General features: G+C 41.9%; 1 protein-coding gene across 4 annotated transcripts in view; it reads right to left on the bottom strand.

Annotated features, from left to right (window-relative positions):
• Cdk5rap2 (CDK5 regulatory subunit associated protein 2) overlaps positions 1–19,349 on the bottom strand; it is a 191,053-nt gene that overhangs the window by 61,216 nt on the left and 110,488 nt on the right. For all 4 annotated transcript variants that reach the window (XM_057784811.1, XM_057784814.1, XM_057784812.1 and 1 more), the window contains exons 16-18: positions 18,087–18,196; positions 17,133–17,261; positions 7,473–7,657 (exon numbers count right to left, since the gene is read on the bottom strand). In XM_057784811.1, the coding sequence (XP_057640794.1) occupies positions 7,473–7,657; positions 17,133–17,261; positions 18,087–18,196 (424 nt within the window). The remainder of the gene's footprint in view (positions 1–7,472; positions 7,658–17,132; positions 17,262–18,086; positions 18,197–19,349) is intronic.

Here is a 19,349-nt window from a genome sequence, read left to right as displayed (position 1 = left end):
AGGAGCAATGAGGATTAAAAGAGGTAGCATCCTGATAGCAGATGTTCTTTGTCATGTGCCTTGCCCCACTTCTGCTAGTAGCTACAGCTGTGTGGACAGTTCCTGTAGACACAGCAGGTCCCACTCCAAGCACCCTGTGCTTCTCTGCTGCCCTTCAAAGCTGAGTCAGCCCGCAAGAAAGGGTGGAGTGGTGAGAGAGCTGAGCTGTCTGGGCTGAGAGCCATGGCATCAACGTCCTAGCTTACATCCTGAGGACAGAAGCCCCAGGCTGCACTGCCCACCAGAGTGCCCGGCTGCCCAGACCAACCACACCATCTTCACTGGCTTCCTATTCCCATATATACAAGGCTGAGTCTCTGGCTCTGCTTTTTGGGGACTTGGAGTAAAGCCAGCATGAGAAGCACCCAGGATGGTTCTGTATGGCACATATGGCTGGAAGCCTCCTCTGTGCCGGACACTGTACTGGCACAAGGGTTACAGCCAAGATGCAATCTGATGCTGGGGAGGAGTATGTACGTAAGTGACTAATCCACAAAGCCAAGGGGAAAACACAGGGGAGCCGAGTGGAGGTGTAAGCATGACACTGAGATGAACAGTCTTGTCACTATGTGGTGAAGGCAAAGGAAGGCTAGGAAGTAGGCAGGGGACACAAGAAGAGTCTCACATGCCACATCGTGCTGAGGAAAAGACATGTCTCTTCACACATGGGCGTCAGAAAGGTGAAGAGCTTCTGTGCAAAGGACGGACTTCCTGTCAAGATGGTGGCACAAACACATATGTGTTCCTTCCTCATCCACTCACAGAAAGGCAGCAGGTATATATAACAAAAAGAGGTGTACAACAGGGCTCAAAACTAAAGACCCCAGAGAGAAAACCCAGCCTGGAACTAGGATGGTTGTGGAGGGTAACAACAGAAACATAACATCACCCTCAGGGCAGAAGTGAAATCTGAAGATGTTGAAGGCCTCAACTTCAGTATTCTCACCCTAGAAGACTAAAAGTATGGGCATAAACCAAACTTACATGTAAAATCCTCTCTTTAAAATGACAACAATCAAACAGGCAAAATGGCTTAGTAAGTAAGAAAACTTGTTCTCTGAACCCATGTAAAAATCCAGGCATGCCTGTAATTCAAGCACTGGAGAGCAGAGAGAGACAGGCGTATGTCAAGAGCTCACTGCCAGTCACATAACTGAAAAGATGAGCTTCCACTTCAGTAAGAGTTCTTTGTCTCAGAGCAATAAGGCAGACAGAAACGGAGGAAAACACCTGGCATCTTACTCTGTGCTCCACATGTGTGCTTACAAGCACACATACATGTACCACACACCACACCCATATGCACATGAATACACCAAAATATGACAACCTAAGAAATCAGAAAATTCATATGCAAAGGAACAAAAAACAATCTGGAGAAGTTCGTAAAAAAGGTTTAAGATGTATTTATTTTATTTTTCTGTATATTTGTTTTTATTTTATATCTATACAGCAAGTGTATGCATGCAGTCCCCGCAGAGACCAGAAGAGAGTGTCAGATCCTCTGGAACCGTAGTTACAGACAGTTCTGAACTGTCCTACGGGTGCTGGAAACCAAACTTGGGTTTTCTGTGAGTGTAACAAGCGTTCAACTTCTGAGCCATATCTCCAGCTCCCAACTGCCAAGAATAAAGTTTAAGGCTGAAAGACACTTAAGGAAATGTTCAACATCTTTAGTTATCAGAGAAATGCAAATCAAAACAACTCTGAGATTCCATCTTACACCTGTAAGAATGGTCAAGATCAAAAACACTGATGACAACTTATGCTGGAGAGGTTGTGGGGAAAAGGGAACACTCCTGCATTGCTGGTGGGAATGCAAGCTGGTACAGCCCCTTTGGATGTCAGTGTGGAGATTTCTCAGAAAATCAGGAAACAATCTTCCTCAAGATCCAGTAATACCACTTTGGGGTATATATTCAAAGGATGCTCAATCGTGCCACAAGATGTTCTCAACTATGTTCATGGCAGCATTGTTTGTCATAGCCAGAACATGGAAACAACCTAAATGCCCCTCGACTGAAGAATGGATAAGGAAAATGTGGTACATTTACACAATGGAGTACTACACAGCAGAAAAAAATAATGACATCTTAAATTTTGCAGGTAAATGGATGGAGCTAGACAACATCATTGTGAGGTAACCCTGACCTAGAAAGACAATTATCACACGTACTCACTCATAAGTGGTTTTTAAACATAATGCAAAGAAAACCAGCCCACATACAACAATCCCAGAGAACTTAGACAACAATGAAGATCCTAAGAGAGACATACATGGATCTAATCTACATGGGAAGTAGAAAAAGACAAGATCTCCTGAGTAAATTGGGAGCATGGGGACCTTGGGAGAGGGTTGAAGGGGAGGGGAGAAAAAAGGTGGGGAGCAGAGCTCAATAAAAATCAATAAAATCAAATAAAAGAATAAACTTTAAATCACTGATGAAATAAAGAAAGAAAACAAAAAAGATGGGGCAAAGGTGAAACAGAACTAGAGAACTGAGAGAAAGTGCTCTAGGCAAGGGCTGGTCTAGGAGCCATGGCTGGCTACTGGAAGGGTCTCTTAGCTACATTAGCTCATGCAGTCACAGAGAAGCCTTTGGGTTACTTCCACTGCCATTTCCATTCAGATCCTTTATTGCTTTACTGTAAGAAATCTTGTAATGTAGCCATATCTAGCTTACCCTCCCTCTGATGTCAGCCACCATGGAAAATGGCACTACCCAGGCTCATCTTCTCAACATGCCCACTTCAGACAGCAGTAAACCCCGCCTTATTTCCAGAGTCCCATGGTCTAGATCAAGGAAGTGAACTCAATTCGAATTTTAAAAATTAAAAGCAAAATGCAAGCTGCCATCACTTACTTCTAGTGTAAAATCATTTATACTACAAAGACCAGCTTAAGCTATAATAAATATCAACTTTAAAAATATTTCTGATATTCTTAGTATCAGGACTAAATTTTTCTTTCTTTCTATTCCTTTCTTAACATAGTTAAGTAATAATGACAATTGCTAGTCAGCTAGCCAAAGGAGGACCATCACTCACCACCAAATAACACACAATAAAACCTAAGAAAAATACTTTTCAAATGGGTAGTAAACAGCGGCAAAGGAGGCCACTGCAATATACTAAAGTGGTGGCTATTAAATCAAACATTTCAAGTGTTGCTTGGCTGGAAATGGGAATAGCGAAATCATTAAGCTGTCTCTGTCGTCAGGACCTTCAGACTGGTGTGGTCCAAAAGTCTCATCAGAAGCCTGGGTGGTGCTTCTACACGCTCCCCCCCCCCAAGCATCTGTGTCAAGCAGAAGGTATAAGAGAAGGCACTGACATTCACTAAGCACTTGCCATGTGTCAGGTCCTTGAAACATACAACATCCTCACATGCTGTGAGACCAGATGAAGAAACAGGCTCAAAGAGAAAACAAAGTCTCAGCCAAGTGGCAGAGCAAAGATTAAAACCTAGGCCTTTCTGACACCAAGAGAGCTCTAATTCTTCCTGGTTTTCCAAACTTAATCTTTGCTGCACTGTGAAATGCTCAACTATCTGCCCTTCATTCATTTTCCATTTTTCCGAAGAGGAATGGGCATATGCCTTTAAAGCAGTGACAGACACACAGCTATGCATACACTGAGAACTAAATCAACGCATAGTACTTACATAATAATCTAAGGATTATGAATGAGAGGGAAGGCAGGAATGAATCAGAGAAAGCATACAAATGGGATTCTCTTTAAACCAAGTGATTGGGAAGAGTCTCCCCACAGAGTTGACTGCTCACCAAAGCTCTGCTGATTGTGCATTTGGGGTAAGTCTATCACAGCACAGGGAACAGTAGCTACCAGAAGGCCCTCCCCCCACCCCCCCCCTTAAGAACAAGCTTGGTGTGGCTGAGGCTCAGCAAACACGAGGCGTCTATGGAAGCTGGAGAAATGGCAGAGGCTGGGTCTAGAAGCTGATCTGACTATGACAGTGGGAATCTGCTAAAAGGAAGGTGTTACCACAGGAGAGGAGCAACCTGACCTAAGTTTTTAAAAGACCCTGGCTATTCTATGGAGAACAAACTACAGAGAGGTAGAAATGGGAACAAGAGGGTAAATAAGAAGGCTTCACGATTGCAGAAGTCCAAATAAGAGATGTTGGCAGTGACAAGGTAAGAATGGAGATCAGAAGGAACTGAATTTGGGTTATAATCTGAGGGTGACCATGAGGACTTGCTACGGGCTTTAGGGACTGAGGAGCTTGTAACTTTAGGCTACAGTTATTAGGCAATGCAGGACATAAACATGACAAAGACTAGAGAAGCAGCAGAGTGGTACCATGTGGGTCTTAGGTCAACACTGAAATATCTAATCCATAAGCAGGAGGAGGTGTCCAGCAAAGAGTTATTAGGATCATTACACAGAAATCAGAGTCATGTAATCCATTCCAACAGCAGGAGGGAATGGAGGAACAAAGAAAGGAGCCAAGAACAGGGCTCTGAGGTATACTACTATCCTTTAACAAAGGAGGCTGAGAGCGAGGGCAGGGAATAGGGCCAGCTGCTGCCAAAAAGCTGGCCAATGGATTTCACAGTTTAGAAACTGTTACTGACTTAATAAATGAGGCAAAGGCTGTGAGGTCTCTTAAGATGGGGGTAGAGAATTATACAGGGTGGAAGCTATGAATATCAGCAAGTCTTTTGAGAAATGTTGCCTGAATGAGAATAAAGAAATTGGACAGTAGCTGAAATGGATGTGAAATCAGAAGAGAAGGGGACATTCTTTCCAAATTTCTAATATCAGGTGTGTCTTATGTTTATGAAAATGACTCAGAAAAAAAGAAAAATATTGACTCAGAAGAAACAGGGAGTTAGGAGGTCAGACGTGAATCCACACGGGAAAGGCTTTCTTGGATAGCAGCAGGGATACTTCTATTCTACCACATGACAGCATTTGCAGTTGAAGGTGATCATATCTATCTGTTTGAGAAATGAAATGGGGACATCAGTCAGTACAGATAAGAGAACCTGCAAAACAGTTCCGTGATGTGCCACACACAATAAGTGCTAGGAACACAGAACCTAGAAACACAGGTAATATGAGCAGTTAGCCAAGGCTGGGGCACAACAGAGGACTAGGCTTATTTCAAGGAAGACGAAGAAAAAAGCACACGTGTTAAGTGTTAAGTACCAGCCTGTGCCAGAGCCCTGAAACAAAGGCTACTCGTTGATTTGTTCTCCATATCGAGATGGGCAGTGCAGCCTATGCATAGACAGCAAGGCTAAAGCAGCACAAACAGCTAAGAAGTGGGCTAACCAGACACACAGCTAGTGCGAATGCCCAGTTAGGTAGAATAACACACTGAATTTTTAAATGACTGCCAGAAGCACTGTGATGCCCACCCAAATGGGAGAAGCCCGCTGCAATGATCATAGGGAAAATGATGAAAGGTAGCGCTGGAGAGGAAGTAGCCCTGATATCCCGATCTAGAACCCCAACGTGTTTATGACTTCTGAACTATAAAATGTACCTCCAAACACTAGCCAACTCTTCTCCTGGTAACCAATCCCTTTGGTCACTTCTCCAATGCCATCTTTAGACGTCTCTAGACTAGTGTTTCCATGACCAAAGAGAATACTAAATATTCTCACTCCCTCAGCCCCAGGGAATTCTCCAATGCTAAGCGAATGCTAGGTCCACAAACGCTGCCTTCCCCCACCCTTGTAAAAAGACTACTGGCCACAGCATGTAAAGCTGAGCCTGTAAAGCAGCTAACCAGGGCTTTGTCTAGAGCATGTACACAAGTCAGGCCTTCAGTAGGACCTTAGCACCATCACCAAGCCATCATTGGTTCAGTAGTGCACAGGGAAGAACAGTGCTCAGAAACGAAGGTTAGGCAGAGTTAGGGTGCGTTTTCTAACACTAGCTGTAGCTGCTGGTGGCTGGGAAGCCTATGGGACAGGCAACACTGCAAGAGAAAGTTGGTACTCAAGTATAAACATCACAGGTTTGCTTTCAGTACTGGCTCATAAAGGGCCTTCTCTAAAAGCATGATTAGGCTGGAATTTTTAAAACTCAATTAAAAATACCACTATTTAAGACTTATGTTGATGCTCACATGCTTTCCTGACAACTAGCTGGAGGAGAAAAGCTTGTCCACTAGAAGCAAACACATGTTCCCAACCGACCTTGTTCTCACCATGGTCCCCAACTCACAGCATCCAAGAATATTCCCATGTGGTCCTACACAGTGGGGGAGCAGTGGTACCCTCTACTTCAAACTTTACAAGGTGGGGTACTTAGAGACTTCAGAAACTCTCTAGTCTTCAGTACCAACTATGCTTGTCCAATTCCCTTTGAAGATGAAGTGGGTATGTCCCTTCAAGACTCATCCTCAGAAAATGTTAGGTATCAGGGATTAAAAGGTTGGGCCTCACTAAGTTTACCAAACACAGAATATTTCAGTCTTTGTCTAAGGAGAAAGGTCCCCAAGGCTTAGTATTGCAATGATATAAGAAAGACTAGGACCGGGCGGTGGTGGCACACACCTTTAATCCCAGCACTCGGGAGGTAGAGGCAGGCGGATCTCTGTGAGTTCGAGACCAGTCTGGTCTACAAGAGCTAGTTCCAGGACAGGCTCCAAAACCACAGAGAAACCCTGTCTCGAAAAACCAAAAAAAAACCAAAAAAAAAAAGAAAGACTAGGGTGTCTGGCTCTTGCTAAGAGACAAAACAGTAGTAACTTTTCCTGCCTGTATCAGAACCGAGAGCTTTTATTGAAATATACAACACCATACCCAATTATTCTCAATAATTTTTTTTTCTAAGTCCACCCAGCAACCCTGAGAAGTGATCAGAAAAACTGAGATACTGAGAAAAAGACAGCACAGCTCTTCCTGGTTTCATAACCACGCAACTGCCATGGATGGCCTAGAAGGAATATGAAAGAGGAAATAGCTCAGAAAGGACTAATTTACAAAACACAAACATACCTAATGCTTCTTTGTGTCAGGAAAACAACCTGTAGTATTTCCCCAAATAGGAACAACTCCCAGCAGATAAACTGAGGAGAGAATTTAGTTCAAGCTTAACATAAAACAGCGGAGTCGCGACTACAATGGTGTTTTTAAGCTGATGCCAAAACCAGAGGAGATGCCAGGAGGGCTGACTTCTCGCGCTCTTGACAGTCAGGCAGCTTTCTGGGACTCACAGGAATAATTTTGGGGAAAAGCTTTCTCTCATCTCTTTGTAATGGGCCTGAGTGTGGCTCTGCTCAAGTCCCTTCACAGCCACCAGCAAGCAGCCTAATTACTTAATTGCACAACTGGCTAGATTCCTTCCCAGCCATTTCAGGAGCTCTCAGGTACACTGCACACCATCATCTGAGTCCATTTAGCAACCTAAGTGTACTCCTCCTCAAACAAAGAGATACCTGAGCCCATGTCTACCTGGCTTCCAGCAACAGTGTGGCCTTCTTTTGGAACAAAGTGGCAAGCAGGCCCAGGAGTTTGTCTTCCAGGATCTGGTCTCCAGGGATACCACATGTGTTGGCTCCATCATGGTCTAAAATATTGAAATCCATATGCCTTAAATATTCATTTTTGCAATCACTCTTGGCATAGTCCTCCATGATCTGCAAATGAAAGTGTATGGTCAAACAGAGGTATATGGAGAATAGGAAAGATGGAGGGAGAAGAAAGGGCTACAGGCAAGTGAGTACTGGTCCATAGGCAGGAACAAGAAGAAAAAAAAAATAAAAGAAAGGATACAGGCCTGCAAGTCCATATACTCACACTCATGTTAAGGAAGGCAGGCACTTACATCACTTTCCTTACCCTCAATTTTCTTACTCTAAAGTGGTACCATACATCTTGCTATGAAAATAAGATGACCAAGTTAGGGTAAGTGTCTGACTCACTACAGGTGCACCCTTGATGCATGTTCTCCCATTCCACAGTCCACTCCTTGGAAATTCTTCCTAAGAAGGATGCAAAATGAATGCCCTCAACCATGTTTTGGACAGTTATTATATGTTTCACATAACATCATTACTTATGCTACAGATACATACATTATTATTATTCTACTGACACTAATTAACAGGGATTTGATGTAATTCATTAGGAGGGTGGAAAGTTCTTAATTCCCATGGAGATGTTATTTACAGATTCACCTTCCTGAGCCATTGAGGTTCCCAGAGGAGTACTACCACAGAGACTTCAAGTTAAAGGCTGTTCTGGGCATGTATGTCCCAAGATGGTGCAATTAGCATCCTCTCTCCCCTATCCAAAGCTGTAAATTTCCTCAACCAGTTTATAAATGACTTCTGTTGACTTCATTACTGTTAGTGATACACACATTAGCCATCGCTCCATCTCTCCACACTGGAGAAATGATTTAAGATTTTTTTTAAATGGAAAACAAGATTCACACAAATGAGCTGTTATATATAGGTTCTTTTTGTCATCATTCTAATTATTAAATCCGTCAAATAAGCAATCTCAAAAAAAGGGAAAAAATTATACTATAGTAATTAAAAGCAGAAATTATTATTATTTGCTGAGTACTTAATGACATGTCTTTTGGTTTTAGTATCTGAGAGACCCTACACACAAGGGTAGTTTAGAGGTTAGGCAAAATAGGTAGAGGCAGGTTAGGCAAAAAAGGCTCAAAACCAGGTTCATGTGATTCCAAAGCATCCATTTTCATTACTTTGTGCTCCAAAACTATCCATGTCAGTTATTGCCCACTCATGACTCTGTGAACGTGGGATACCTTGGAGACATAAAGTTCCACACCTACAGCATCTCTTAGTACATCTCAATCAAAGCTGCAGCATCTATATCCTACCACATCTCAATATTTAAGGTTCTTTTAGGCTTGTAGATTGTTTAGCCCAACTGTTCAGTAGCAGCATGACTAGAAGATTCTATATGGATTGGGTTAATGATCAGAATAATACTGAGTTGGGTTACAGGGGTCACGAGATTGCAGAGTCACTCAGTTTCATCAGGTCCACTTGCACTTCAATCAGATGACCTGATAGTTTCTAAGAGTCCAGACACAAGAATTCATACCCTACTTCCATCACTGGCATCCTAATCTGTGCCTTCAATAAATCATCTCCTCTCAAAGTCCTGTTTCCAATGCATAAAACAAATAGGGTGACTTAGATCTTTAAATATCTATCCAGGTCCAACAATAGCTACTATGTTTCATGACTGGCTCCATCACCCACTTTATAAATTCTGATAGAGAGAGAGAGAGAGAGAGAGAGAGAGAGAGAGAGAGAGAGAGAGAGAGAGAGAGAGAGAGACCAGTTTCTCTGATGCCCACTGGCATAAAGTAGACACACAATGCAGGCAGAATAAACAGAAAACGAACCACACATACTCCCAGATAGCAGACTGACTTGGACACAGGGCGAGACAGAGTAAGGAATAAACTATGTTTCTACCTCATTACTCTGCTCCAAATGCTGGTCACTCTGGAAATGATTCTTATCATCTGCTTCAATTTTGATTGTGCCTTCATCCTCTCCACTAGCCAGAAGCTAGTGGAGCATGGGTTAGTATGAAAAATGCAATAACAACAACAACAACAAAGTGTCCAGCATGAATATGTATGAACAAATCAGTGGTGTCTTTTCTCAAAAAAAAAAAAAAAAAGCCAAACAGTCAATAACAACAACAACAATAACACACAAACAAACAAAGATACAAATGCCAAAGCCATGAGACAAAAATTAACTAAGTCAGAGCTACTGGTTATGGATAAATCCCCCCTCCCCCCAATAACTGGGGGCCTTTCCCTAGCACTGCATGCTCTTCATGTGAAGCTATAAATTGAGCATGCTCTCTTCTGCCACTGCCATTCTGCCTTTGCTAAATCCACTTTCAGATTATAGAAAGGTAACAAGATTTTAGAAAATAGCTATTAATGGAATTAAAAATAGCAAAGAGCAAAAAAGCAGTAAATGAAATTCATGGTGCACCCAAATTATTCATCACTTCTGTTTAGCACTGGGAATAAACCTCTTGTTAGAATGTCACACATGTGACATGGACAGTCCCAGTAACACTATCATTTTGATAACAAAAAGTCATCTCTAATGAGAAGAGTGTCAGGTTGCTGATAACTTCATACTTTTGGAAATGAAGGACTTAAAAAAGACTGAATGAATCTGAAATTCCTTAAAAGCTATAAAGTCCCAATGTTTCTGCATTCTGTGTGTCCCCAGAATGGATGGTACAGTTCCCAGGAAAGCAATAGCCCAACTCTCCAAACAACCAAGGTTTTGGTCATAAGACATGAATTCCCTTGCAGGTAGTATGGTGGCTTAGGCATGGGAGAGATGGTCCCACCCCTCGTTGCCTGAAGTTGATGGGAGAGTTAGCTCACCCCCTGCCTGGGTATTATGGGAGAGCTTACCTTGCCCGTTGCCTGCACTGGCACTAGGGCCCTGCCCGTCATCACGGTAGTGATGGAGAATTGGCCCTTGTGGTGTGGGTGAGGGAGAGCTGGTCTCAATAGTATGAATGTGGGAGAGCTGGTCCTGCCCCTTGCCAGCTATCACAGCCAAGGGGAGCTGGTCCAACACCTTACCTTGGCAAAGAAGGAGAGCTGGCCCTGTTGGCACTAGCACAGGACAGCAGGTGGGCTGGACAACTCAGCTACCACCCAGTGCCAGATCCAGGCCCAAATTCTACTCCATCTAAGAACTGTAGGAGCATATACAAGGGCTGGTCCTGCAGAACCAAAGCTGGAGGATCTCCATATCACAGGGCAACAGCAGGATATCTGAGAGGAGTCCCAGTGCGGATCCAGTATTGATAGAGTAGCAGAAGCCTCTAGAGACCTCCAACCAGACCAATGACTCATTGCAATGAACACTTACTTGCATGAAAAGCTATTTGATCAAAAGGGTAGACTGGGTGACATACCATAGCTTCCTAGGTAAAATATTTTTTTAATTTTTTTAACTTTTTATCATTTTTATTTTGGTTTTTTTTTTTGAGGGAGCAGGAGGTTGCAAGGGCAGAGAGTGGATATGAAGGGATAGGGAGATGAGTGGGATTGAGGCGCATGATGTAAAATTCACAAAGAATCAATAAAAAGTTAAAACAAAAAAGGAAGACATATGAATTAACCAAGAGGCACTAGATATACACCAAGGTGGCCATGCCTAGTCAGTGTGTCAATCAAACCTATTCCAAAAATCATATCAAATCTCATGTTGCCGATGCATCATCACTTAGCTGGAGGTGGGAAAACCACTGAGCTTAGGGTCACGCATTGGGCAATTGTGTATATGTGATACCTGTGATTCCATACCATGAGTTTCACCTTATGAGTTCTTTCCATCAGTCAACTGCAATCTTAACTCTCCCTGTCCAGCTGAAATCCTTATATTCCTCTCAGAGGAAGAATCTTGCTCTTTAGAAGAAATGCAAAACAAAACAAACTAATCCAGAATGTTACTTTATAGAAAATTCTCAAGACCAGAACACTCTAGCCTGATACATCTGAGCTACAATCAAGATCAAAGAGATCTGATGAATAGAACTCACATCCGACTATGCAAAAGTTTACAAAACTACTGAGACACCCTTGCTCTATGGCTTCTTACTTTTTCTTGAATCCTTGGCAGTGGAGACAAGGGATTAAATTTTACTATATATCCCTGACTCAGTATATAGACCGGACTGGACTGAAATTTGTGTGATCTGCCTGCCTCTGCCTCTTGAGTGTTGGGATTATGTGTGTGTGCTACATGCCCTACAGATATTCTTAGGCGATAAGGACCAAACAAGGCTACTAAACTTGCTTGTAGAAGCATAAAAATATTAAACTTACTCCTAGGTGCTCACTAGTAAAAAATATCCTGAAATACTGATACATGTATCACCTTTTGTCAATGAATCTAACAGCAAGATGAGTAAACACTACTACATTCAAACAATGGGATACAAGAAACTATTAGCTTATATAACAACATGAGTGAATCTCAGGAAGATTATGATGTGTAAAGAGTTGACACACTATGACTGTATTTAGTAAAAGTCTAACAGAAAATGAAAACACAGTAGACAGAGCAGGGGAGCCAATGAGGCAGGGGATTGACACAAAGGGACGTGGAGAATCTTGAAAGGAGTTTACAGGTACATATACTTGTGGAACTTAGCAAATATAGACTTTCAGCTTCTTCCTTTCATGAAAAAGAAAAAAAAGTAACTATAAAATATATACTGGCTGAGAGCATGGGAGATGGCTTAGTGGGTAAAGGCACTTGCCACCAAGCCTGACAACCTGAGTTCAGCCCCATGGAGTAGAGAGAAGAACTAACTCCTTCAAGTTGTCCTCTGACCTCCATACTTGTGCTGTGGCACATGCATACATGAAAGCACATACACACATGTACAAACAAATAACTGTAATACAAATTTCAGCTAAGATATTTATGCTAGTTAAAGATATGCATGCTATTTGGACAAATATACTGATTCTTACAATTTCCATTGAAATTATTGAAAACATGGAACAGAATGATGATAGACAGGTAAAAATGTTAACGGGTCTAGGCAGTAAGTACCACATGCTCTCACTCAAGTGGACTCTAAATGAGTCAGTCTTGAAATGTAAAAAGCTGTGTTACTGGAGGTGAGGGTGAGGAGAGGGAGAGAAGAGAAGGCTTGGGAAAGGTTGGCAGTGGGTAGTTAGAGGGAGCAACATATGAGCTGCTCCACGGTAGACACCTACAGATAAAATAATATACATATCGTGAAACTAGAAGAACCTTAAAGAAATGACAAAATGCTTGATGAACTAAACACACTGCCTTAGTTTAAACATTAAAAAGTATACATAGGAATCTAAACAATACACAGTATGCCATTAATGCCTACAATAATTAAAATGCCTCAATTATGTTACTTACATTATACAACAGAAAATAATTATACAGTAGAAATAATCAACTTAAAAAGGAAAAATGGCTTTTAAAAAAGTATGGCTTGAAGTCTTATATAACGACCTGAATATTGTGTTAGTGTTACTGTCATTTAATGGATATATTTATACAGGAAAACTGGGTATACTTTAATTTTGTTATTGCTGTTTGTTTTTTGTTTTGAGCCAGGGTCTCATGTTGTCCAACCTCACTTCAAACTCACTATGTAACTGAAGATAACTGTGAACTTGTGATCCTCCCAGCTCCAATTCCCCAGCGCTGCAATTGCAGGTATTCACCACCATACTTGGCTTATGCAGTGCCCCATAGAGAGTCACTGGATGTGAGGGTCACAACAACAACTGGCAACATTCAAAGCTTTCTGAACACATGGCAACCAAAGTTACTTCAAACTTTAATGGGTTTCTGGTAGCAACTGCCCATACTGCATCACACAACTTCAACACAACTTTCTTTCTGAACAGCCAGCACGAGTTCCATGCAGTGTGCATGTCATGACCCTGTGCAATACCAACTACCACTGCCTCAAACACCTTGGTTCAGATTTGAGACTACTAGATGCAAGCAATTCCTGTACATATACTTTTCTGTTCTTACAGACACATGAATTAATTACAGAAAATAGACTTGATATTTTCTTATCACCATTCCTCAAAGTGTAAGTATCAAATGGCTCACCCATGTGTATACTGTATACTGCCTGATTTGAAAACTACTATTGTTAGTAGTTCAGTGGCAGCTCCTTTAAAAAAGGTAAAAATTGTTAAGTAAAGTTTGGCTTGAAATTTAATCAGAATTACCAATAATATTTTTAAGCTTCATTCTCTTGTGCATATTTATCAGTGTGTTTCTCTGTTATATGAATGTATTTATGTGTGGGTACATGGACCTGTGTGCAAGCAGAAGCCAGTAGTTTTACAGGTGTTTAAGGACACTCAACTTGCTACATAGATAATAGGCTCCCAATTCTAGTCTTCATGATAGTGCAGCAAGCATCCTTAACTGTTGAGCCATCTCTCCAGTCCTGTCCAACAATTTCTGAAATAGTCTCTAAACATACTTTTGCTTTTTTGTACTCCACATTTATATGAAGCAACATTTAAAGAATTAATATAAAATCAAAATATCAATCAACTCTGAGAAATGTTGAAGATGCTACACACCCTGCACTAAAAATATTCAGGCAAGATTTAAGTCTTTAAATAAAAATAAACAAGCACATCCATCTCATTAGCATATAAATTTGCTTCTGTCTTTAATAAATGGTAAAACTATATGTACACCAAAGACTTGTTTTAAAACCCATTTCTTTATGATTTATTACCAGAAACTGTGAGCTATGTATAGCTAGATGACTGAGACTGTGTAGAAATTCCTCAGGGAAAAAGGGGCTGCCAAGTGAAAAAATTTATAAGACATTGCTTGAGAGTCACACAAGGTCCATTTCTTGATGAATGTGACAGCCCTACTAATAAGTGAACTCAATTAAATTAAGCTCTTTATCTATCTCCATGCCCCCCATCCTCAAGTTTCTAACCACGTATAAGAATGACAAAAGAATAATGAAAGTAAATGACAGTAACCACTAACCTTCGTGAGTTATTTGCCAGCATCCTCCCCTCACATGCCCTCATCCAGTCGCCAGTTCTGCACGCTGCATGTCAGGCGTTTCAACACTCACTACCCTGTGTCCTGCTGAAATTATCCCATCTGACAGTGACTCCTCTAACATCAATAATAACTGGAAACACACACAAGCAGGGGCACCTCGGTAGAGACGTTTATAATTAAGCTCATTAAGACAACAGGACAGCTCACATGGATGGCTTCTTCATAAGCTACCCACATATGGGCAATATGCATCCTCAGGTCCTGATGCAATGGCTTTGATTATGGGCAGCCATTTTGGAAAGAAACATGAAAAACTTTATCAGGCCTCTAAAGGACTCCTACCTTTATCAAATTAAGAGTTGTTGGGGGAAGGTATCAGAAAACAAATTGTATGCATCTGCATCTATCTGTAATTACATATCTGGAAATACAATCTAAGGAAACAACTAGAGACAAAAAAGGAAGACAAAACCTGTGTATAAACATTCAATTTGCAACAATCACTTGAAGTCATCCATGTATCCAATAAGAGTCAGGCCATTAAACTTCAGTTCCTCAGGAAAATGGAAAATGATGCTATGATTTAATGAGAATAAGAAAACTGCATTTCAACATACGTAGCACAACCAGAAGGCAAAGTTATGAATGTTAACTATGCTGTTTTAAAGCAAGAGGATTAAGGGACATTTCTCTATATTCTAAAATCTCTCCTCCCCTCCCCCATCTCTCTCATTTTCTGATTTACAACATCCAAGAGAATAGAAATGATGTTCTGTCTCCCACTCTGTAAATCCTGCTGCTTCTAGATAGCTGTGGACAATATAGGTATTTCCAGCTGTTTCTGCCTTGTTTATTGTGGAAGGAGACTGTGGTAATTTGAATGTAATTGGCCCCCATAATCTCAGAGGGAGTGGCACTATTAGATGTGGCTTTGTTGGAGTAGGTTTGGCCTTGGTGGAGGAAATGTGTCACTGTGGGGGTGGGCTTTGCTCAGGATACCTCCCAGTGAGTCAGGCGACTTTCTGTTGTCTGCAAATTGTAGGACTCTCAGCTATTTATTACTCTGGCACCACATCTGCCTGCATGCTACCACGCTCCCCATCATAATGATAATGGACTGTACCTCGGGAACTGTAATAGGACTACCCCAATTAAATGTTTTCTTCATAAGAGTTGTAGTGGTCATGTGCCTCTTCACAGCAATAAAAACCCTAACTAAGACAGAAACACACATACACCCTCCAAGAGAATAGCAGGCTCCCCTCTTTGCCATCTCTCCTCATCCTATCTCCCTTTCAAATAATAATCATCTTTCCCTGCAGCTCTTCCTATCCCATCCTGGGGAAAGCCAAGGGAACTGTGTTATAAAGGAAAAGACTTCTTTTTTCCCCTAGGGAACATCAAATTGAAGGGCAATCTGACAAATGACTCAAATCTGAATTGACTGGTATTAAGATCTTAGAGTGGGCAGAGGAAAAGGCCTCTGTTCTCCAAAGGACATAATGGGACATTTAACAGATTTTTTTCAAAGGGCAAATGAACAAACAAAACTCGGCATTTACAGCTCAAATGGAGCTCGTGAAGAAGGAGCTGCTTATTAAAAACACAGCCTCAGAGGAAGTAAGCTGGGAGACTTGTTTCTCCTGTAAGTGGCTTGCCATTGCTCTTGCTTTTCAAAATTATCTGGAGCCCTGGAGGCCAAGATCAATAATAATCCCTGTCTCAAAGAAAGCAGACGGCCAAGGCAGCGCATAAATACAGTGCCTCTGAGCAATTCCCACTGGGAAGGTGGGAAGAGACAGCCCATAAACCTTTCCCAAGAAATAGTGTGGCCACAGATATGACGCCTATATGGACTTGATGCTTCAGGAAAAGCCCAGTTTTGTTCTTGAGGGACTTTGGTACAGAAAGATCCTCTGCACCAATGGTCAAAATAACCCTGGCTTCAGAAAAGATGCTAATGCACATATGGAGCCAGGTCTTTTCACAGGAGAAATGGGTTAGCCAAGGCTATAGGAAGGCAATGTCTTCCTCCCCCAACACAGTGTCAAGGTCCTTCTTTCCTTGCGCAGCATGGTTACTAATGTAGGAAAAGAGACGTAAGTCAGCAGTGACACGTAGAAGTGACCAGGGTGAGAGGCCACGTGGAGTGTGTAGACATCTTCCTTTAAGTTATGGATATTCCAAGGCTACATCCATATTATCCATGCTCTCTGGAGCCACAGCCACTCTACAAACAACTCTGAGACCACACCACTCATCCAGATATGCCACCTGCAGCAAAGAGCCAGAGCTAGGCCAAAGCAATAGCATTCTAAGATACCAAACTTTTCTGATAAGATATGATCTGAGCTGGAGGAAGCCTGTGGACAGAACTAATGATCAACTGGGCCCTCAAGATTCCACTCTAGCAGAAAGAATTTCAAAGAACTCCCTCAGACAGATAGTCTTACAAAGCAGGGGAAGGGGTGGATGGTGGGAGTTGTTTCTTCAATGACCACAGAACAGCAAGAACATTTCTTCTTACCTCTGTTTGTTTTGTTGACTCAAGTCTGTCGTTTCCCTGGAAACCCATGGAAGAGAGATCAAAAATGGTTTTCTTCAGGTGCTGATTGTCTGTGTGCAGGTCCTTCACAAGCTGTATAAGCTCACTGACCTGGAGGTAAGAGCAGAGAGATAGAGGTCTCACTTCAAGGCAGAGGAGTACAACTTGTGGGCAGGCGACCTGAGCTAGCCTCAGCTTCTGTGTTAGACAAGGTTAGAAGAGCATAGGTCTACAGAATGAGAACTCACATGATCACAGGCACAGCACACTAAGGCACTTGGTCAATGGCAGCTAACACCATTCTATCTGTGTCTGAGCATTCTGAAGGAAAGATACGCCAGAGCTAGAGTTTTTCCAACTACATCAGAGCTTCCTTGATAGCAGAGACCTCCTTCTCTCTATACCCAGTTAGCAATGTCAGTCATATAAGTTGTTCTTAATAAAGCAATAACTCCTGTGAGCTTTTGTCGACCATTCCCCGTAAACCCCTGGGGAGTTGGAGAGGCTGTTTTATAATGAAGAACCAGCGACACAAAGAAGTTCACTGTTCTGGGCTGCCACATTTGGAGCACTTGGAGAACTGCATGAGACAAAGCAAGAGTCAAAGCACCAAAGGAGATAGAGCAACAGGCTCCACAGAAGACATCACAGGGTTCCCAGGCTCAGCCCAGCACTCCAACTCCAGGCCCAGCTCTTGCTAGGCCAAGTGCACAGGCAATTGAGCTCCAAATGCCAGTGTCTGATAATTTCTCAAAAGATTCTTTAAATAAAAAATCTACCTTGTCTGTGCATATAGATGTGAAGGACACATGAGGCGTCGTGAAGCAATAGGAAAAGAGAGGGTGGTCAGGAAGGGAGCGTGAGAACAGCACACCTCTGAGATCAGGAACTAAAGAGGCAAGGACAATCCAAAAAGCAAACAGGTCAGGTCAATACCTTCTTCTTGAGTTCTTCTTGAGAAAAATGCTCCACTTGGAGTTGATTGTGCTCTTCAAGGCAAATACTTAGATATGATGTCTGATCACTATAAAGTGAAAATGGTTCTTCTGCATAAAAACAAACAAAACAAAATGTGCGATGGAGACAGAAAGAAAGAGGATTAGAAACAGATCCCCCAAACCAATTTTCATGTCTTCCACCTAGAGCAACTGCCACAGAGTCAGGTAGGGGAGATGAAGCACACAGGGTTAAAGCATGACCTTCAGAGAAAAAGTAATTTTGCCTGCGCTACAGGTTCATGTCTCCATGTGTGGTTTCTTACTGTCTGTAGGCTGTGGCCAATCTTGAATTATAATTGGCCTATCAAGTGTTATACCTGGAAACCACTCTTAATGGCAAAAGTAAATGATAAAATTTTAGTTCAAGTAAGAGTGGTTCTGCTTAGGGATGAACACGCAGAAAATAGATGAGACCCCAAGCATAGACCTGCAGCGGTATGAAAATGGTTGATGTATTTTACTGGCCCCAGAGTTCTTATAAGAAGAGAACATTAAGAAGTATAGGTATTAGCTCTTCTTGGAAGTTCTGGTAGAATTCTGCATTGAAACCATCTGGCCCTGGGCTTTTTTTGGAAGGGAGATTTTTGATAACTGTTTCTAATTCTTCGCGACTAACAGGTCTATTTAGATCGTTCACCTGGTCTTGGTTTAGGTTTGGTATATGGTACTTATCTAAAAAAGTGTCCATTTCTTTTGCATTTTCCAGTTTTGTGGCATACAGGCTTTTGTAGTAAGATCTAATGATTCTCTGAATTTCCTCTGTGTCTGTGGTTATGTCCCCCTTTTCATTTCTGATCTTATTTATTTGCGTGTTCTCTCTCTGTCGTTTAATTAGTTTGGATAGGGGTTTGTCAATCTTGTTGATTTTCTCCCAGAACCAACTTTTTGTTTCATTGATTCTTTGGACTGTTTTCTGTGTTTCTATTTTGTTGATTTCTGCCCTCAGTTTGATTATTTCCAGTCTTCTACTCCTCCTGGGCATGTAATGGCTTTGTGGGAGCCCAGGTAGTTTGGATGCTCACCTTAATAGACCTGGATGGAGGTGGGTGGTCCTTGGACCTCCCACAGGGCAGAGAAACCTGCTTGCTCTTTGGGCTGAGGAGGAAGGAAGACTTGATTGGGGGAGGGGGAGGGAATGGGAGGTGGTGGCGGGGAAGAGGCAGAAATCTTTAATAATTAAATAAATTAATTAATAAAAAAA

The sequence above is a fragment of the Chionomys nivalis genome, chromosome 11 (assembly GCF_950005125.1).
Source record: "Chionomys nivalis chromosome 11, mChiNiv1.1, whole genome shotgun sequence".
NCBI classification, from domain to species: Eukaryota; Metazoa; Chordata; class Mammalia; order Rodentia; family Cricetidae; genus Chionomys; species Chionomys nivalis.
The sequence above is the reverse complement of the archived record's forward strand: the minus strand, read 5'-3'. Positions and strand labels throughout refer to the sequence as shown.